Source organism: Malaclemys terrapin, chromosome 7 (genome assembly GCF_027887155.1).
Source record: "Malaclemys terrapin pileata isolate rMalTer1 chromosome 7, rMalTer1.hap1, whole genome shotgun sequence".
NCBI lineage: Eukaryota > Metazoa > Chordata > Testudines > Emydidae > Malaclemys > Malaclemys terrapin.
This window is the reverse complement of record NC_071511.1, coordinates 33736350-33757861: the sequence shown is the minus strand read 5'-3', so window position 1 is coordinate 33757861 and position 21512 is coordinate 33736350. Positions and strand designations below refer to the sequence as shown.

At 53.6% G+C, this 21512-nt stretch overlaps 2 protein-coding genes across 4 annotated transcripts; both read left to right on the top strand.

The window, feature by feature from the left end:
* The first annotated feature begins 1121 nt into the window (after nucleotides 1–1121).
* TAF6L (TATA-box binding protein associated factor 6 like) lies at nucleotides 1122–11564 on the top strand. Of its 3 annotated transcripts, none has more exons than XM_054034931.1 (10): nucleotides 1122–1362; nucleotides 1541–1627; nucleotides 1851–2001; nucleotides 2582–2632; nucleotides 7922–8016; nucleotides 8406–8480; nucleotides 8634–8854; nucleotides 9134–9266; nucleotides 9642–9770; nucleotides 10173–11564. In XM_054034931.1, exons 1-10 carry the CDS (start codon nucleotides 1216–1218, stop codon nucleotides 10953–10955), a joined length of 1872 nt encoding a protein of 623 aa, XP_053890906.1. In that variant the 5' UTR covers nucleotides 1122–1215; the 3' UTR covers nucleotides 10956–11564. The 3 variants fall into 3 exon arrangements, with proteins under 3 accessions (XP_053890906.1, XP_053890905.1, XP_053890907.1); XM_054034930.1 differs by having other exon boundaries at nucleotides 10158–11564; XM_054034932.1 differs by having other exon boundaries at nucleotides 1275–1362; nucleotides 1546–1627; nucleotides 10158–11564.
* Nucleotides 11565–13597: 2033 nt separating this feature from the next.
* TMEM179B (transmembrane protein 179B) lies at nucleotides 13598–18771 on the top strand. The gene is made up of 5 exons (XM_054033977.1): nucleotides 13598–13722; nucleotides 16223–16410; nucleotides 16500–16634; nucleotides 16843–16921; nucleotides 17531–18771. The coding sequence occupies exons 1-5, from the start codon at nucleotides 13627–13629 to the stop codon at nucleotides 17687–17689; spliced, it is 657 nt and encodes a 218-aa protein (XP_053889952.1). The 5' UTR covers nucleotides 13598–13626; the 3' UTR covers nucleotides 17690–18771.
* The last annotated feature ends 2741 nt before the right edge of the window (nucleotides 18772–21512 follow it).

The following is a 21512-nucleotide window of genomic DNA, read 5'->3' as shown; positions in this document are numbered from 1 at the left end:
TGAGTGGCTGACAGGCTCCTGGTGGTCCTGAGAACCATCATTCCCCTCCCCCCTCCTGAGGGGCTGCACTATACTGTCACTAAAGGAGAGGCCAGGGAAGACTTGTGGCTTCTCTTCTCGGCCTCCCAAAAGACAAGCAAAGTGAGTGCAGAGTTGCCAGTATTCAGCCCCTCAGATATCACCCCATGTTTACTTAGGTGTGGAAATAGATCAACAGTTCTCAAACTTTTGTAGTGGTGACCCCTTTCAAATAGCAAGCCTCTGAGTGCGAACCCCCCCCCCCCCCGATAAATTAAAAACACTTCTTAAATATATTTAACACCATTATAAATGCTGGAGCCAAAGCGGGGTTTGGGGTGGAGGCTGACAGCTCATGACTCCCCATGTAATAACCTTGTGACCCCCCTGAGGGGTCCTGACCCCATTTGAGAACCCCTGAAAGAGATTTAAATCTTCAATTTAGGAGAGACCTTAATGCTTTCTTAAACCCATTCCTAGTCAGGTCTGCACTTAAGCACATGCTTAAGTTGATATGATTTATGCATGTGCTCAAGTGCTGCCCTGAACAGGAATACTTTCCTAAATTGGCAACTGAGGTGCAGTGTGTGCAATGGGGGTCCATCTACAGCTGGGAGTTAATCTGGATTAACATGTGGGTGGGTACCCCTGGAGGGCAGCTAAACCGCAGCAAGGCAGCACTACTCGGGCACAGCGCGTCCATACACGGAGTTAACGTCACAGGAGCCAATCCCCTGGACCCACTGAAGTGTAACTAGGGCTGTGGAGTGACAGGGGACACTCCCCATGCGCAGACACGCACTAAAACCAGCCTGCCTGGTGCAAAGCGTGGAACAGCCCGGGGCAGCAGCCTGACAACTCCTGCATCGGGAGCGTTCGCGCCTCCGCCCCGCTCCCGCCGCTCTCCAAACCCGACTGAGATTCGAACTCCTGGCACTCCCGCTCCTCCCCGCCCCCTGTTGGCCCGGGCACCCGACGCGCCCCGCCCCATGGCGGCCTCAGGACGTGTTCTCACGTGGGTTTGGATAGATTTGCACAGCGGCCAGTAGGCGCTTGAGATTAACACACAAGATGTTAATTGGCTGAAGGGCGGCGGAGGCGGGGCTAGCTGCGCCTTGGGATAAGGGATTGAGGCTGCAGCCGGGTGAACCCCGATTCCCCCCCCGAGCCCTAAGGGGCCCCGGGCTCCCCGCCGCCATGTCCGAGCGCGAGGAGCGGCGCTTCGTGGAGCTGCCGCGCGAGTCCGTGCGCCTGATGGCGGAGAGCGCCGGGCTGGAGCTGACGGACGAGGTGGCCGCGCTGCTGGCCGAGGACGTGTGTTACCGCCTGCGGGAGGCCGCCCAGGTGCGGGAGCCGGGCCCGGCACTGGGGGCGGAGATTGCACCGGGGCTAGGGGGCCGGCCTGTGACCCTTGACCCTTCCCCGTGAGGGGCTGCCCCCAGGACTGGCCTGAGCCCCCCCGCGGGCGGTTGTCCCTGGGCTGGTCCCTCCGATTCCTCACTTCCCCTCTCCCCTCCCGCAGAACAGCTCCCAGTTCATGAAACACACCAAACGCCGGAAACTGACGGTGGAAGATTTTAACCGGGCCCTTCGCTGGAGCAACGTGGAGGTGAGCGAGCAGGAGATGGGGCAGCGGGAGACTGAACCAGGAGCCCGGCAGGGGAAACTCACCTGTTGCTGCTGCTCTCTCCTGCCCACAGACCAGTGCTAGCTGGATGGAGTCCAAAGAGCGCCCAGTCCAGTCCTCTCTACCAGGACACTGATGGTGGTGGCAGGCCTAGCTGTCCCCAAGATGGGCCTGGCAAGGGAGTGACCATCTGGTGTCCTTGCAGGTGGTGTGCGGCTATGGCTCCCAGGACCCCCTTCCCTTCCGTGCTATAAAGGAAGGGGAACTCTACTTCCAGGAGGACCGTGAGATCAATCTGGTGGAACTTGCCCTGGCCACCAACCTCCCCAAGGGCTGTGCAGAGACAGCAGTGAGAGGTGTGTGTGATTACTCCATCCTCCAGAGTTCTCCCTCCAGACTCTCTAGGGCTTTGGGCAGCCTGCCTCTGAATGTCCCAAATTACAGGATTCCCAGCTCCTCCCCTGGGGAGGATCTACTGGCCACATCCCTTCCCCCTATCTGCAAGCAACAGGACGCCCACCCAGCCCCTCTGCCTTGAGGACAGCCCCGTCCCCCCTATCTATCCCATAGCAGGGCTCAATGGAGGCCACCAGGGGAGGATAGTTCCCTGTCAGGATTGTTTACCAGTCTCCTTTAGTCACTGCTCAGCCAGGCAAGACACATGTTGCTTCCCCTGTAAATTAGTTCCTTCGGCACTCAGATCCAAGCTGTTGGGCTAGTGACTCTTCACTGGACCTGCACCTAATGCATAATGAGCACGATATCCCAAGTGGGGTCTTCTCAGAGCTAGCGAGGTGGGGTTGATGCCCTGTGCTCTGTGACTAGGGTACCTAGATCTCTCTCCCAGGCTGCCTCATGAGAAGGGGAGCATCCTGGCCCAGGAAAGGCTGGCGGGATCAGCCAGGTTGTTTAACAGCATCTGTACTTTCATTGTAGTTCATGTCTCTTACCTGGATGGAAAAGGAAATCTGGAACCACAGGGAGCTGGTAAGAACTGCTCAGTAACCCATTCCCTTGCCCTTATCTCCTCCTTGTATTGAAGCTGCATGTACAGGCCCCAACCAGTAGGGGGACCCCACTGTGCCGGATGCTGTACAGACATTTGCTGCCCTGCAGAGCTAACAATGATCTCATCCTACTCCCTGTTAAATTGCTCTCAAACTAAACCCTGAAGCAGGAGGTTTTCTCTCCCTTCCCAAATCTTTGCTAGCATTAACTATGCAACACTTGCTTGTCCTACAAAAACAACAAGGAGTCTGGTGGCACCTTAAAGACTAACAGATTTATTTGGGCATAAGCTTTCGTGAGTAAAAACCTCACTTCTTCGGATGCGTTGAGTGAAAGTTACAGATGCAGGCATTATATACTGACACATGGAGAGCAGGGAGTTACTTCGCAAGTGGAGAACCAGTGTTGACAGGGCCAATTCAATCAGGGTGGATGTAGTCCACTCCCAATAATAGATGAGGAGGTGTCAAATCCAGGAGAGGAAAAGCTGCTTCTGTAATGAGCCAGCCACTCCCAGTCCCTATTCAAGCCCAGATTAATAGTGTTGAATTTGCAAATGAATTTTAGTTCTGCTGTTTCTCTTTGAAGTCTGTTTTTGAAGTTTTTTTTGTTCAATGATAGTGACTTTTAAATCTGTAATAGAATGACCAGGGAGATTGAAGTGTTCACTTACTGGCTTATGTATGTTACCATTCCTGATGTCCGATTTGTGTCCATTTATTCTTTTGCGGAGGGACTGTCCGGTTTGGCCAATGTACATGGCAGAGGGGTATTGCTGGCACATGATGGCATATATAACATTAGTGGATGTGCAGGTGAATGAGCCCTTGATGGTGTGGCTGATGTGGTTGGATCCTCTGATGCTGTTGCCAGAGTAGATATGGGGACAGAGTAGGCAACGAGGTTTGCTACAGGGATAGGTTCCTGGGTTGGTGTTTCTGTGGTGTGGTGTGTAGTTGCTGGTGAGTATTTGCTTCAGGTTGGGGGGTTGTCTGTAAGCGAGGACTGGCCTGCCTCCCAAGGTCTGTGAGAGTGAGGGATCATTTTCCAGGATATGTTGTAGATCGTGGATAATGCGCTGGAGAGGTTTTAGCTGGGGGCTGTATGTGATGGCCAGTGGTGTTCTGTTATTGTCCTTGTTGGGCCTGTCCTGTAGTAGGTGATTTCTGGGTACCCGTCTTGCTCTGTCAGTCTGTTTCCTCACTTCCCCAGGTGGATATTTTAGTTTTACGAATGCTTAATAAAGATCTTGTAGGTTTTTGTCTCTGTCTGAGGGGTTGGAGCAAATTCGGTTGTATCTTAGGGCTTGGCTGTAGACAATGGATCGTGTGATGTGTCTTGGATGGAAGCTGGAGGCATGTAGGTACATATAGCGGTCAGTAGGTTTCCGGTATAGGGTGGTGTTTATGTGACCATCACTTATTTGTACTGTAGTGTCCAGGAAGTGGATCTCTTGTGTGGACTGGTCCAGGCTGAGGTTGATGGTGGGGTGGAAATTGTTGAAGTCCAGGTGGAATTCTTCAAGGGCCTCCTTTCCGTGGGTCCATATGATGAAGATGTCATCAATGTAGCGCAAGTAGAGGAGGGGCACTAGGGGACGAGAGCTGAGGAAGCGTTGTTCTAAGTCAGCCATAAAAATGTTGGCATACTGTGGGGCCATGCGGGTACCCATAGCAGTGCCACTGACTTGAAGGTATAAGTTGTCCCCAAATCTGAAGTGGTTGTGGGTGAGGACAAAGTCACAAAGCTCAGCCACTAGGCTTGCTGTGGCCTCATCAGGGATACTGTTCCTGACAGCTTGTAGTCCATCCTCATGTGGAATATTGGTATAAAGTGCTTCTACATCCATGGTGGCCAGGATGGTGTTTTCAGGAAGAACATCAATGCATTGTAGTTTCCTCAGGAAGTCGGTGGTGTCTCGAAGATAGCTGGGAGTGCTGGTAGCATAGGGTCTGAGGAGAGAGTCCAAATAGCCAGATAATCCTGCTGTAAGAGTGCCAATGCCTGAGATGATGGGGCGTCCAGGGTTTCCGGGTTTATGGATCTTGGGTAGCAGATAGAATACCCCTGGTCAGGGTTCTGGGGGTGTGTCCATGTAGATTTGTTCCTGTAGTGTAGCTGGGAATTTCTTGAGCAGATGGTGTAGTTTCTTTTGGTATTCCTCAGTGGGATCAGAGGATAGCGGCCTGTAGAATGTGGTCTTGGAGAGTTGCCTGGCAGCCTCCTGTTCATAATCCGACCTGTGCATTATGACTACAGCACCTCCTTTGTCAGCCCCTTTGATGATAATGTCAGAGTTGTTTCTGAGGCTGTGGATGGCATTGCGTTCTGTACGGCTGAGGTTATGGGACAAGTGATGTTGTTTGTCCACAATTTCAGCCTGTGCACGTCTGCGGAAGCACTCTATGTATAGGTCCAGTCTGTCATTTCGACCATCAGGAGGAGTCCACGCAGAGTTCTTCTTCTTGTAGTGTTGGTAGGAGGGTTCCTGTGGGTCAGTGCACTGTTCAGTGGTGCATTGAAAATATTCTTTGAGTCGGAGACGACGAAAGTAGGCTTCCAGATCACCGCAGAACTGTATCATGTTCGTGGGGATAGTGGGACAGAAAGAGAGTCCCCGAGATAGGACAGACTCTTCTGCTGGGCTAAGTGTGTGGTTGGAAAGATTGACAATGTTGTTAGATGAGTTGGGGTACCATTGTTATAGCCCCCAGTGGCAGGTATTAGTTTAGATAGCTTACTGTCCTTTTTCCTCTGTAGAGAAGTGAAGTGTGCATTGTAAATGGCTTGTCTCATTTTTGTAAAGTCCAGCCACGTGGAAGTTTGTGTGGAAGGTTGGTATTGTATGAGAGTCTCCAGTTCTGAGAGCTCATTCTTGATCTTCTCCTGTCTGCTGTACAGGATGCTGATCAGGTGGTTCCTCAGTTTCTTTGAGAGTGTGTGGCACAGTCTCTCACCATAGTCAGTGTAGTATGTTGATTGCAATGGATTTTTTACCTTCAGTCCTTTTGGTATGATGTCCATCTGTTTGCATTTGGAGAGGAAGAGGATGTCTGTCTGTATCTGTGCAAGTTTTTTGTTGAGGTTGATGGATTTCCACTCCATACGGCTAAATTTAGTGCCTTGCATGGTGTCAAGTATCAGGGGGTAGCCGTGTTAGTCTGTATCTACAAAAACAACAAGGAATCTGGTGGCACCTTAAAGACTAACAGATTTATTTGGGCATAAGCTTTCGTGAGTAAAAACCTCACTTCTTCGGATGCATAGAGTGAAAGTTACAGATGCAGGCATTATATAGTGACACATGGAGAGCAGGGAGTTACTTCGCAAGTGGAGAACCAGTGTTGACAGGGCCAATTCAATCAGGGTGGATGTAGTCCACTCCCAATAATAGATGAGGAGGTGTCAATTCCAGGAGAGGAAAAGCTGCTTCTGTAATGAGCCAGCCACTCCCAGTCCCTAGTCAAGCCCAGATTAATGGTGTTGAATTTGCAAATGAATCTGTAACTTTCACTCTATGCATCCGAAGAAGCGAGGTTTTTACTCACGAAAGCTTATGCCCAAATAAATCTGTTATCTTTAAGGTGCCACCAGACTCCTTGTTGTTTTTGTAGATACAGACTAACACGGCTACCCCCTGTTGCTTGTCCTAGTTATCCACATACACATCCAGTCCCTCTAAATTTCATTTAGTTCTTAACCTCTGCACCATCCTGCAGCAGGGAGTCCCCCAGGCCAATCACACTGTGTGTGGAAAAGTATGTCCTTTTATCAGTTAGGATTTTTGCCACCTTTTGGTCGCTCCTGTCCCCTTGTCCTTGTGTTCGGAGATTGGGAGAACAGAAGTGTGACGTTCTCCTCTGGTGTTATCCGGACCGGTGATCTGCCAGGCCTCTCCAATCCTTGACTCTAGGAACCAGCCTTACCCTTCCCTGCTGTGAGAACCCCCACTCCTGGGCTGTTCACACACAGCTTCTGGTATGTAAGCTGCTCCCAGCTACTTGCAAGCAAATGACACTAGCCAATATCTCCGGTCCCAGACGCAACCCTAGGAACCTCCGTCTTGCAGTGTCCGGTTATGCCTGCTAGACGCTGCAAGCTTATATGAGTTCATCAATTTAACAAAGAAATATATACGTACCAGGCTTGTTATCCCAAGGGGAGCCTCTGACACACTTCAAACCAAACGCACTGCTTCAGGTAGAATAAACAAACACATTCATTAACTGTAAAGATAGATATTAAGTGATTAAAAGTCAAAGCATAACCAGTCAGGTTTGGTCAAATGAAATAAAAGCAAAACGCATTCTAAGCTGATCTTAACACTTTCAATGTCCTTACAAACTTAGATGCTTCTCACCACAGGCTGGCTGGTTACTTTTCAGTCAGGCTCTCCCCTTTGATCTGCTTTTCAGTTGCTTGATGGTGGTGGTGTCTGTAGATGTAGGTTGAAAAGAGAGAGCATGGCAAAATGTCTCTCCCTTTTATCATGTCCTTTCTTTCCTCTTGGCTTTGCTCTCCCCTCCTCTTTCCGTCCCCCCACCCCCTTTCAGAGTCAGGTGAGCATTACCTCATCGCAGTCCTAAACTGACCAAAGGAAGGGGGATGACTCCCTCAAGGGTCTAACAGATTCTTTTGTTGCTGCCTAAGCCAGTGTCCATTGTTCCTGTGAGGCTGAGCTGGGTTTGTCCCATCCATGCCCTGATGAGGTGTGAACTGCCTCTCTGTTCTTGGAGAGTTTTTGCATGGGCTTGCTTTAAGCCATGAGGGTACATTTTCAGCCTCATAACTATGTACATGAAATTATAACCTATAACCTCACTATAACATTACTGTAACAATTTCTATAATATCACTACAACAACCATGCTCAGTGCATTATGAGCCTTCCGAAGACATTCAACATGACAAACTTTGCACTGGATAGCACACAATCATTTTATAAAGATGAACATGGGGGTGTAGGGTGTTCCCCCGAAGTACAAAGCATCACAAGAAGCTCCAGATCTCCCTTCTATGTCCCAGTCATTATCAACTTTTCTCCTGTCCCCTTTCTAAACAATCCCAATCTTTTCATATGAGAGTTTTTCCCCGGTCAGTCTCTGACACACACACATTTCTGCCATCTCCTTTCTGAACAATGCCCCATGGCAGGTCCCTACCCTGTACTGGGGCTCGGGCTGCTGCTGCTCTCGTAGGGATCATTGGTGCTTCAGAGGGGTCTCCACTGAATTCCCATAACCCTTGCCTTCCTGGCTTCTCCTGCAGTGCCCAGTGCTGTCTCCACACTCTCAGATGACCTGCTGAAGTACTACCAGCATGTGACCCGAGCTGTGCTTGGGGATGACCCGCAGCTAATGAAGGTGGGTGAGGGGCTGAGGATCGGTGCCTTTATCTCAGACTGGCCTGGAATGTGGGGGGGCAAATGAGGGTTTCAAGGACTGTAGAGCCCCAGCCTCCACAGAAGCTACTTTTGCTCCAGGCTTGATGCAGCCCAGTGGGGGAAGGATCGCAGAAAGTTCTGGCCCCAGTGGTCCAGTTGGAGAACTGCCCACCAGCTCTGATTGGCTCGAGTGTCTCAGGAGGACATGCAGCAGGGATCGCTGGCCCTGTGTGGGGAGCCTGACTGAGGGAGAATGGCTACATGACAAACCGTGATGCAACCCCTCTCCCCAGGCTGGGGCTCTCCATTCCATTCCTGGCTGTGGCACCCCTCTTCCTCTGACCCTTATCTGACACTTCCTCCCCACAGGTTGCCCTCCAGGACCTGCAGACGAACTCGAAGATCGCAGCCCTGCTGCCCTACTTTGTCTATGTGGTCAGCGGGGTGAGTGGAGCAGGAGGCCCCGGGGCATGTGACCCACCTGAGAAACAGGGTGGGGTGGGCAGGAGACCCTCCCAAGGGTGTGGCTCCCCTGGGGCAGCCTATGCCCTCCTTCCAGCAGCTCTGAGCCTTTCACTCTTTCTTCTCCTGTCCCAGGTGAAGTCCGTCAGCCATGACCTGGAGCAGCTGAACCGCCTGCTGCACATCGCCAAGAGCCTCATCCAGAATCCCTACCTGTGCCTGGGCTCCTATGTCAAGAGCCTGATTGCCAGCGTCATGTACTGCGTGCTGGAGCCACTCGCCGCATCCATCAACCCCCTCAATGACCATTGGACGCTCCGGGACTACGCTGCTATGCTCCTGAGCCACATCTTCTGGTGCGGCATGGTGGGGAGTGGCTGAAAGGGCGTCACTGCCACCCCCAGCACCCAGGCAGGGGAGTCAGCAGCATGTCTGGTGTCAGTGGGAGTCTCCTTCAGAGTCCAGTGCTGCCCCTGCTCTCCCAGGCAGGGCACAGTGCCCCAAGGGTGTCTGAAGTTCCCTTTTTCCATGCATGCAGCTCTGATGGAGCATGATTGGGTAGGGGAGGATCCTGGATGGGATGCACAAGTCCAATCTCCAGGGATTTTCAGCCTCTGCTCGGTCTCCTCCCTCAGGACGCATGGCGACCTCGTCAGTGGCCTGTACCACCAGATCCTGTTGTCCCTCCAGAAGGTGCTGGCTGATCCAGTGCGCCCGCTTTGCTCTCATTATGGGGCAGTGGTGGGGCTGCATGCCCTGGGGTGGAAGGTAAGGAACAGCTCTCGACCCCACATGATCTTTGCTCTCCTCTCCCTGCCCAAAGGGTGGTGGTACCCAAGCCAAACACCCTGTTTCCCTGGGAGGTGGGTCTGAGAATTGAAGCAGTGATGCCTCCCAGGAGGATGGCTACACTGGGTCCCTCTATGTTGGGGGGCATGGGAGGAAGTGGTGACCTGCTCCAAGGGCTGGTAACTGCTGCTCTGTGCCCCACTCCCATCTCTTTGTGCACACACAAGGCAGAGGACCCTGGCTCAGCTCCCCAGGCCAGTACTTTTAGCTTCTCATGTATTGGCTGTGCTGTTGGTTCTTGGACAGTCAATAAATGGCCCTTTTGGGGCTGGATCTTTGCTCTCTCCTCTCCAGGCTGTGGAGCGAGTCCTCTACCCCCATCTCTCCACCTACTGGGCGAACCTGCAGGCCGTGCTGGACGACTACTCTGTCTCCAACGCTCAGGTGAAGGCTGATGGGCATAAGGTGTACGGTGCCATCCTGGTGAGTCTCACCCCTCCCGTCCAGAGGAGAGGGCTGGGCCAGGGCTCTGCCCCCAGGGCCCACACACTCACTGCAGTTCCAGGCAGCCCAGAAGCCCCTGACTGAGCTCCCATCTCCCAATAGCATAGCATCTTGCCTCAGTCAGACTAGATACAGGGCCCCTGCCAGAAAAGGGATGGGGGTGACTTGGCTTCCCCTTGGGTAGGGTGAAGGTGGTTCTCCAGTGCCCCTTATATCAGGGATGGGGAAGGGCAGAAAGGGCTGTGTGAGCAGCAGCCTCAGGCAGGGGCCCAGCTGAGCCAGGGATCCTCCAGTCTCCTGCTGTGTGTGGCTGGGTTTGCAGCTGGGGTTAAAGAGCGGAGAGGCCAGGGCTTCTAACCAGAGCAGCTCTTCCTTTGCCAGGTGGCAGTGGAGCGCTTGCTGAAGATGAAGGCCCAGTCAGTATCCGTCCAGGGGGACAGACCATGTAGGGATGGGTGCCGTCGAGAGAGCTCTCCCTGGCTCAGCCCCCTGCAGGATCCCCAAGTGGAGTTCAGCTTTGGCATTGCCAGCCACCTTCTGCAGCTGGGCAGCGGGGGCCCCCAGCTGGGCACTGGCATCTCTGCTGACCCTCCTGCTGTCTCCCTGCACGAGACCTACCGGGAGCTCTATGACTTCTTTGGAGACAGCCTGGCCACCCGCTTTGGCACAGGCTCGGGGCTGCACGCAGCCGAGCCGACACCTCCCGGCCCCAAGGTCTTGGACACCAAGAAAGAGCAACCGGCCTTCGGCACAGGGGATGTGGTGCGCAAGATGCCCCAGCTGACAGCCAATGCCACAGTGAGTCCCCGAGAGGAGGAGAGCCCCCGGGCAGACTACCCACCAGGCAGGCCAACCCTCCATCGCTCGGCCAGTGTGCCCCGCTCTCGTAGCGCATCACGCCAGCAGGGCCACCGGCCTGGGGTCCGTGACGTTTTCCAGAAGTGCCGTTTCTCCCCCCAGGGGCCACCCCACTTCAGCTTTGTGATTGCTGGGCGGCAAGTGGGCCGGCGGTGCAAGGGCCGAGTGTTCCAGACCTGCTTCCCCCAGCACCATGGCCCTAGCCACATTTCCCGCTATGCCCAGAAGCTGCCCATGATCGGCAGGACCAGCAAGCCTGTGAAGAAGTGGGCCCATTCAGAGTACTCCCTTTACCTGCCTCTCTGAGGAGTGACCTCTCCCCTGCAGGACTTCAGCTCATGGGTGCTTCATCCCTCCCCTGTACTACTGAGCATCCCTTGTTGGATGAAGTCAGGGGCCCCCACTCAAGCCAAACCTCTCAGGAGAGGATTTTATTTTCCAGGGTGGAGGGGGCCTACCCAGCAGTCTCTGACACACACAGCTGAGACACACTCTGCCCTCAGCGGTGCCTCCTACGTGCCCAGACTGTGGGGCAGGCTGAGCCTGCTACCTCTGCACCTATGGACTGTGCTCTCCTCCAAGGGCCATCTAGGGTTTTCTGCTGTGTGATGGCTGAGCCTTTGCTGGGGAGGTGTTGGGGGAGTATGCGTGGGAGAGGGGAGGCGATTGCAGGGCTTAGGGCCTCTGTGTGATCTAGGTACAGCACACAGCAGCAGATTCCGTAGCCTAACTAAAGGATTTTAGCTCCCCGGCCCCAAGCCATGTCCTCCCCTGAGGCACGAGTGCTCCTGTCCTTGCGTACTCAGCACTCCCCTTGGAGTTGGATTTTCCTGACAGCACACAGCATTTCTCCAACTCCCCAAGCCTTGTATTGACACCTGCTTGTTTAATAAAGATGCTGTTGGGGACTGAGAATTTGTTTGCTGACCTCTCCCTTGTTGCATGGGGGTGGGGTAGCTATTGCACCTCCTGTCTTGCCCCTGCTAGGGGCTGCCCCTTAGCCCCTCTGTGGGCCAGTGCTCACTGAAGGTAGCCAAGGGAAGACTAACATCTAGGAAGCTCTAGCTCTCAGAGCTGAGGGACCTGCTCCTGTCTTCCTAACCCACCACCATAAACTAGGGGCCCTACCGCCACCCATCTCCACACCTGCCATGTCTGCCCCCTCTCAAACACTGAATCAAAGCCTGGCAAGAGGAGCTGGGCCTGTCTGTAAATTGAGGCCCACAAGGTTTTCTGAAGGTGGCTTTAAACAGCAGGACTAGGTTGCTCTTTGAGCATGTGTAAGATCCCATGGCTGTTGTAACTGTGTTTATTTTGGGGGTTAAAGGGGGTTCAAGCATGGATCTGGCTAAAATCACCCCACTCAGTTACATTTCAGCAGCACTATATGGCCATGCTTTGGGAATGATGCGGAGTCACACAAGCTCAGGGCTGGGCTGTGGCTTCTCCAACACTCACTTTAGTAAGGTGTCAAGGATGTGATTTTGTGTCTTTCTGTGATGCTTCACAGGCATAGCTCCCAGCACCGAGTGCAAATCCTCCCTGAGAGTGGGAGATGGGACCAGAGCAAAAATAAAGCCTCTCTGTTATCTTCTACCCCAGTACCCCAGGGCTTGTTTCTCTCCAAAGGGGGAGCTGGAAGGTGATGGGCAGCAGTATGAAACCGATAGAAAACAAGTCATGTATTCAAGGTTAGGAAGCCCAAGTGCTGGTATTAGCTCACCTTCCAAGAGAGGGCACGGGTTCAGAAAGTGCCAGTTGATAACACAACTGCTGGTAGAGGTTGGTGAAATCAATGGAAAAGTGACAGCCAGGACCAAGCACCTTTGCAGCTGGAGCTGTGTATGTACCGCCAATTATAGGAGTTTGACCAAACACAAACGGGTCTTTTACAACTGAGAAATATCAGGGTATCACCGTAACAGTGTAAGGGAAGCAGAGCCACCCCAGGACTGTGGCATGAGCTCCCATGGGAACTAAAGACTAGCACAAACCTTGCCAGGCCATGCTCCTCTGACCCTGCTGTGTCTGTCTCACACATTGCTGCATATCTACGGAGAGATTACTAGAACAATCCAAACCCTTCACACACTTCTGCTAGAGAGAGGATGAGAACAAATGTCAGCCATGGTGCTTCATGCACTGAGTGGGGGGCGCTCAGGTACTGTGGTAATGAGTGCAGTGCACGCACCGCTATTGAGGATGGCAACCGATTCCCACCCAAGGGGACGTATTGGAGCACTCGGATGGGACTTACATGATTTACAGAGGAAGAATAATCGCAGGGGAGGCTATCTAGAGGCTCTCACACAGAACGGTTTACATGTGGGCAGTATGCTCGGGACTAGGCCTCTTGAGCCGATCTAGGATGCCTGCTACCCCGAGGTTGGAGCAGGTGTGGAAATCAGTGGCACTCCAAGCTCTCCAGCTGCGTGGTGAGGTAGGAGGCTGTGGGTAACCCGCTGTAGACAGACGGCGCTTTTGGCCTGCGCTGTACAGTGCCCGGCGTAATGGGGGGTGAGGAGCCGCATGTGGTGCACAGCAGAGGGGTGGGGCTGTGTTATATCCCCGCACACACTGGCGGGGCCAGCCCTGGCCGGGTTTGTAGCAGCGGGGGGGGGAGGGGGGGGCGGTTGACCAGATAGCAAGTGTGAAAAATCAGTACAGGGGGTGGGGGGTAATGGGCACCTATATAAGAAAAAGCCCCAAATAGCGGGACTGTCCTTATAAAATTGGGACATCTGGTCACGCGGGCGGGGGGGGGAGTTTTACTGGAGCAGGGAGCAGGGGTCTCGCGGTACTAACGGGGGGGGGGGTGACGGGACAGGCTCATTTCAGCACTGAAATGGGGGGAAACAACACGTGAGCGGGCCTCCGACACACACAGCGTCCCGCTGGAGCCTCCCCAGGCTGCCGGGGGCGGATCTCCCAGGGGGCGGGGATTGGGGCTTCGGGCCCTGGGCTGGCCGAGGGGAACATGGCGGTGTCCGCGCTGCAGCTGGGGGAATTGGCCCTGCACGGAGCTGCCTTCCTCTGCGGGGTGGTCTGCGCCTCGGCCCTGACTGTCACGCAGGTACTACCCCGGCGGGGGGGTCTGTCCGGGAAGGGGCGCGCGAGCGGGAAGCAGGGGCTGGGGGAAAGGTGAAAGCTCCCCCCCACCCCCCGTGGAAAAAGGCAGGGGAAACACCCGGCCCCAGTGTGCACCCCTCCCCCCCCCCAATGGCTGCTGGTGTCTCCGTGTCCGCTACCCGCAGCAGCGCCCCCCGCTAGTCTGACTGCCTCCAAAACACCCCCACCCGCAATCTGCAGCACCCCCACCCAGGACTCCCTCGAGCAGCCCCATTACACCCAGCGGCTTCTCTCAGCGCACAACTCCCCTCCCATCACCTCCACCCCTTTAAACCGTCCATCCCTGGACAGCCAGCGATCGCTAGCTGCACTGAGTGCCCAGCGGGGCAGGGGTTAATCTAAAAGGCCCTGGAAAGACTCATCACTACCTGCCAGGTGCTGCCGGAAACATTGGCCCACCTCCCTCCCTTTGGTGCTGGATTGTGCACCCACACCCTGGTGCACTCAGCCCCTGACCTGTCATGTGAGCTGTACAGCCCTGGAGCTAATGCGAGTCAGCTGAGGCCCTGGAGAGGCAGGAAAGCTCCAGCAGTTAGTTTCCTTCCTGCCCCGCCTAGGTGCACACACCCCTCCCTGTACACACACAGGCCCCATCCTCCCATCTGGGGCCCTGGGTCCTGTGTCTCTCAGGACACAGACACTGGTTCTCCACCACTGTTCTTCCCCCTCCCATTCAGCCCCAGGGAAGTCATTACTGTATTTGGCATTTGGCTGCACCTATCCGGCTCCCCATCCACACAGGAAGTCATCAGTCCTGGCCCTAAGAGCTTAGAAGGCAAGTGACAGAGCCAAGCTGTGAGGCTCTCAGCCTGGTCTCCACTGAGGCTCGGAGCAAATTCTCCCCCGGCACCGCTCAGGGGCTTGGGAGACTAGCCAGACTGGGTACTGCCAATTGAACCTAGACCTGCTTCAGGCAGGGTTAAAGAACTCGATGGTAAAATGCCCCAGCCCTCTGCTCCCAGCATGGGTACTGCAGAGAGGAAGGGTGGATGGCCCAACTGGCATGAGACTTGGTTACACACCTTGCTCCACCACGGGCCTCCTATGTGACCTGTGAGTTACTTATGTCTCCTCCAACGGCTCCGTAGCTTGTCCCCCAGTTGAAATGGGCAGAGGGAGGAAGTGCTGAGACAAAAGTGCCTCAGCAAAACTGTAGCAAACTGTGACAAAGTAAGTCTATTTTGTAATATTTCTATGAGTCCTGTCTGCCTCAGTTTCTCCTGCTGAGAGTGGTAGAAAGGGAGCATTTGATCTCCGCTCAGGCTAGGAGATGTAGGTGTGGGTGTCGGCTAGCTGCCTGGGGCTTGGGCCCCCATATCAATACAGCATTTGAGAAGACAATGGCAAATCCAATCACCTGGATGTTGGTGCCTAGCAACCAAAGACCCCAAGGGACAGGGATTTCCACACCTCCTGGCCTCGAGAATAAGGGACTGGGAAGGTGGGGAGATAAGAGTGGGCTGCTGGAAGGAGTCAGGGCTCACCTGAAGCCTGACCAAGGAGATCAAATGCAAGACAGAGCTTGCACCAAGTGTTCACTCCAGCTTGGCTGGGCTCTGGGCTAACCCGAATGGACTGTGCTCTAACCTTCAGGTCTCTGTGCTACCCAAAGGACTTCCTATGCTGTGTGCCAGTGAACTAATAAACCCCACTGTTGTGACGCTGTTTGGTGTCACTACAGATGCTTGGCAAGGTGCACTAATCCCTGAGGAGTGGACAAGTCTCTATCAGGGGTCTGTGTCAATTGGACTCACTGAACAGAGCTCACGGTGTGAAGCAGGAGTGCTGGAGGCCCAGAGGTCCAGTCAAAGGAGGAGGTGAAGCTGCATGGCTTATCCTGGAGGAAGGGAGACCCTTAGGGGGTCTGGCACACTGAAGGGGCTCCTCCTAGAGACTTCCAAAGCAGAGGGCGTAGCACGATTCTGTGGCTCAGTGACAGGCTGAAAACAGTTCCACACGGGGGTCTGGGAAGGGCAGACAAGTTCTCCCACAATACACCACAAACCAGTTCCTAGAGCAGCTTCAGGTGCTAAGGGTCTTGGGACACACCCCAGAAATCCTAGCGCAAAATACACACAGCTGCAGCGCCAGTGTGGCGATAGGCTGGGTACATGCGTGACTGCAGATGTGCCAGCCAGGAGACAGGTACACCATTGCGTCTCTGGCCCAGATCCTCACAAGTATTTAAGCAACTAACTCCCCTGGGGAGGACAGTCCTTCCCATGGGAGTGAGGTGCCTAAATACCTTTGAAGAGCTGGGCCTCAATTCCCCAAGGAGCATACAGGCATCTTAGAGTCCTGCCCTCCCCGCCCCTGCCAATCTTGGGCAGGGCCTCAATGCCTTGCTATAAAACAACGGAAATGCTGCTGAATGGGAGTGTCCATGTCCACTGTGCTGTGGAATCTGCTCCCCAAGGAGGCCGTCTCTGTTCTCTCGTTCCCAGGGGGAGTTTGGTGGCCGGTGTATTCTCTATGGGTCCGTAGACAAGAACGGGACGGCCCTCGCTCTGTCTCACTTCAGCAACATCTCCCTCTGTTACTTCGTCACTGCCATCTCCATCCTCATCGCTGTGTACTGCTTCGCGGTGCTGCTCTACGGCATCTACAGCTGCTGCATGGACGAGAGGAGGTGGTGAGCAGAGGGGACATGTTGGGGTGGGGAGTTAGAGCCACCCAGTCCCACCGGCTGGTCACACTGATCTCTCCCCCATCCCATTCCAGGGATCACACCTGGCTCACCGTGAACCTGGCAATCTCTGCTGTGATCCTTTTCTTCCTGCTGGTCTCGGCCTGCATCCTTCGGGTTGGGATGGACACTCTGTGCTCGTCCATCCTCCAAACCAAACTTGTGAAAAGGTAGGTGGGCTTTTCTCCCTCAGGGAAGGACCGCACTCCCCATGTCCAGAGGGACTCCCTGCCCCACAGGATCACATCATTCCCAGCAGCCACAAGCTCTGAGTCGGTGCAAAGACCCAGCACCGGGGGGAAATCATCAGCCCGTGTGGGATTTCTCCTCTAGCTCTCCAGCTAATCCATGCTCTGTCCTTTCTTAACTCCACTCTAGCTGCCAAGAGGCCCAGCACACGCAGTGGTTCCCACAGTATAATGCAGCAAGGTTCTACGACAATCTCTACAGTGCTGAGGTGAGAATTAACCCAGGGCTAGGGGGCAGCAGCTGACGGGGGCGGAGGGAATAGCAGAACTTCTGCCCCCAAGAGTTTCAAGGGGGGCTGGCCATTGCTGTGAGAAACAGGGAAGCACAGCAGCACGAACACAGCATGAGCGGCTTGTGAGAACCATTATTCTCAGGCCCCTGGTTTGGGCCCCGTCCCATTAGAGGAGACCATGGGGGAGGGAAAGAAGGTGGGCTCTATCCAATTAACAGTCAGTCCCTTTACTATTAGTGAGGAAATTCCGCTTGCTGCAGTGCAGTCAGCTTGGGGGACTCCAGGCAGCCGGATTTAGTATCTTGGTGGCCCCTGATGTTTGTAGGTGAGCTAAGAACGAAGTCGAACACCCTCATGCTTCGGGGGAGGAGGGAATCCCACCCCACGTGGGCCAGGTGTGGTACAGCCAGGTGTTCACTGATGGAGCAGCAGGCAGGACAGACAACTGTACAAGCAAATGGTCTAGCTGCCTCTTCCTGGGGCAGGGGCTTTGGAGGAAGTGTCTGAGGGAGACGGGCAGGGAGGGCAATACACAGCCATGTTTCACCAACCCCCTGCTACCTGTGGTTCTCCCCACTCCGACAGGCGGCTGCCTGGGTGAACTTCTTCTTCTGGTGTCTGCTGATGGTCCTGATGCTCGTGCAGCGCAGACAGGAAGCCCCGTTCCAGCTCCTGCAGCGCAACGACCCCGAGTGGAGCTCCGAGACAGACGCCATCTTTGGTGCCCGGCCACAGAGGCCATGAGACTGGGAGGGACAAGCAGCCTCAGTTTGGGCAAGGGGGGAATGTGTTTGTGTGAGAGAGAGAGAGAGAGAGCGAGCGCACGCATGAAGGGGGGAGAGGAGAGGGCTGGAAGCATCCCCCTTCCCCCTCCCCCCGTGCCTTTCTTCTGGCTTCAGGGGTGCTCTGCTTGTCCTCCTCTGGCCATTCTGGTTCTTGATAGTGAGGGAAGCCAATGGGCTGGCCAGTAATCCTGGCTGTCTGGCGTGATCCCACTCATAGTCCCAACCTCCAGTACCTGTCTCCTCCCACCTCCACCCGTACAGAGGGGGTGGGCCAGGCTAGGGTTCACCTCGCACACAGGCACCCTACGGGGGGGGCGGGGTGTTCTGAATATGAGAGGATCTCAGCACAGACATGAGCTGTGCAGCGCTCCTTGACATCCCCACCGGAACCCACTGTTGACACTGCAGGTTCCGTAATCCTTGGATCTGAGGGACACCGGCAGCCAGATCCAATCTCCCCTCCCCCGAAGCTCTCTGATGTCAGTGTGATGGGCTTTATGTAAGACCGTGGGGTGCATCTGCTTTAAATACCAGAGACACTGGGAGTGCATGAGCCCATTCCAGCTGGGCGTGTGTAATCACAGAACTAGCTTAGTGGAGGCAGAGTGATTCTTCTCAGGGAGTGGGGAAAGGAGGGCTTAGAGCGGGCCCCTGCCCGGATGGGAAGGACAAGCCCCAGTAGCACCACTGTGACACTCGTTACAGGATGTGGGGCCCAAGTGCCAATGGGCTGGGTGTCCGATTGTCCAAAGCTGGTTGCCGTACCCTCTCAACGAGAGGGCACCTCATTTCAGGAGCCAAAGAGAGAATGCCAGCTGCCTAACTGCAGGCGATCCTGCTGGGCCAGCAAGTCCCTTCCACGGGGTGTTTGAAGACCAGAGCAAGAGGGAAGGGCCCATTCATGCCTAAATGCCTCTGCAGACCCCGGTCCTGCTCAGGGGTCGGGATCTTCTTGCACCATTATTGTATGTGGAACTGGGCCCGTTTCTTGTGCCTTTTCATTTTGTATTAATCCTTGTTATTAAAATGATTTTCACCAGATCAGCTTGTGCAGGGGCCATTTAGTCTTCCTGGAAACCCCCCCAGATGCTGTTACTACTCAGTACAACCGCATGTGGAGACCCACACCCAGCTATATTGCATGAATGCTACCAGAGCCACTCATGAATCACACAAAGAAAGGCACCACCCAAATCCCCCCAGCTCCCAGCACTGTACGTCAGGAATATACCATCTTGCACTGCTCAAGATGAGTAATGCAGATTTATTAACTGGTTCACCACTTCATCAATGGAAAATGGACATGCCCCAGCCTTTGTGACCTGAGCAGATTTACCAAATGCTTCAGGCAAACTTGCTGGAGTTATCAAAAGAAAATAAAAGATAAGCACGCAGTCTAAACTCTCAAGCAATAGACTGGGTGACATCTAGATTAAGCAGTTTTTCTTACTGCACTGGATATTGCAGGTTGGTCACAGTCTTTCATCTGCAGGCTTTTCCTCTTAGCCTCAGGACAATCTCTTCAGCTCCAGCTTTCTTGTTGCCTTCAGCGTAGGTAGGGGAGAAGAGAAAGGACGAAGCATGTGGCCACTGTGTTGTGCTTTATACCCTTGGTCCATGTGCTTGGAGAAAACGAGTCCAGGCATGTCTGGTGGGCATTGCTGAGTCCCTAGAGCAATTCTCTGGTGTGGCCTTGTGCAAGTGAGTCATTGCATTGTAGCTCCCTTGCTGGACAACGGCTATTGATGGTTGTTTGACACCCACCCTGATGTTGGTTAGCTCCTTTGTTCTTGTCTCTGGGGAACTAATATCTGGGCTATTCCTCAGCGTATTTTAGTGGCATCCAGATAACCCAATATCATGACTTCATATGCACTAATGATACACATATTTAGATAGAACAATGGCTTTCAGCGGATCATAATGGAAAATGGACATGCCCCAGCCTTTGTGGCGGGAGGGATAGCTCAGTGGTTTGAGCATTGGCCTGCTAAACCCAGGATTGTGAGTTCAGTCCTTGAAGGGGCCATTTAGGGATCTGGGGCAAAAATCTGTCTAGGGATTGGTCCTGCTTTGAGCAGGGGGTTGGACTAGATGACCTCCTGAGGTCCCTTCCAACCCTGATATTCTATGATAACCTTTCCCCAATACCTCTCCTGGCATGATTTAGATGAAATATCACTATCATATATACACGATGACTATGGGGGTTACAGGGCGCTCCCCCCGGGATATAGAATGTCACAATAGTGTGCTCTGTTTGGTTGGGGCTCCGTATCCTGAGCCTAGCTATTCTGTTCATTCCCTCTGGGGCACCTGGCATTGGCCACTGTCGGAAGACAGGACACTGGACTAGATGGATCATTGGTCTGACCCAGTATGGCCAGTCTCATGTTCTTATGGACTTGTCATCCAGTCATTGCAAGGCCCTCTATAAACATTCTGGTATCAGTCCGGCTCCGTAAGATGGAACAGGATCTAGGTCCTGTCTTCAGTACTTAGTGGATTCCCATTCCAATGATATCTGAGCCCCTCGCAATCTCTTAACATATTTATGTTCACGACATCCCTAAGATGAACGGCAGGGCTGTTATTCCCATTGACCAGATGGCAAAGTGAGGCACAGGGAAACTATGTGACTTGCCCGGGGTGACAGGTCTGGGTCTCCCAAGTCCTAGGCTAGTGCCCCACAGCAGCTCTCCATCTTACAAAGGGGGGCACCAAAGCACAGGCTGGGAAAGTGACTTAAAAGTTCAGTTACACAGTGAGTCAAAGGAACTAAGAAATGAATTCAAATTTACAGTGAAATTAGGGAAGAAAAGAGGGCAGATTTTGTTGCACAGAGCATGAGGCAGAACCTTTTAAACAAAATCCTTGAGGCTTTTACTTACAACATGCAAGAGATACCATATTCTGGCCCAGTATGAAAGTACAAGGTGAGTTACTGCAGTATGTGTATAGCACCTAAGGCAAAATACCGAAGAATCAACAATTGTGTAGGCACCCAGTAGCTTTTGATGGCACCCCACGGTGCATAGAAACGCCTTGAGATAGAATAAATAGTTGCCAAAAGAAAAGTAATTTACTTGTCTTGCTCTCTTAAATGGCACAACTTCAGGATACCCGACAATAGACGATAAACCTCACAGGAGCTGTTTTCAGTTAACATGGCTTTTCTTAACAGTTTCTTATGAGTTTAGTTCTTAATGAGCATCCACACTAGGGAAAACAGGTGTGCTTTTATTACATGCTAGCCAGGGCCGGCTCCAGGGTTTTGGCCGCCCCAAGCAGCCCCCCCGCCCCCCGCCCAAAAAAACCCCAAAATCAAAAAAAGCCGCAATCGTGATCTGCGGCGGCAATTCAGCGGGAGGTCCTTCGCTTCGAGCGGGAGTGAGGGACCATTCGCTGAATTGCCGCCAAATAGCTGGACGTGCCGCCCCTCTCTGGAGCGGCCGCCCCAAGCACCTGCTTGCCAGGCTGGTGCCTGGAGCCGGCCCGGATGCTAGCTGACCTGGTAAAATCCCAGTGAGGACAAGGCAGTTTGTAGTTTTCACATGCGTTAGCAGTCGCAGGTAATCCCAACCCAAAAGTTTATCTTGATTTGCTAATGTGTTAAAACTACACTTGTCTTGTCTTCACTAGGACTTTATTTTGTGTTAGTTCATGTTAGGAACACGCTTTGTATTCCCATGTGACGACAAGGCCTCAGAGAAGCAGCTGCAATGCATGAATCACTGAATCCTGTACATTTGCAGCAAGCTGGAGTTTCGCACAAAACACAA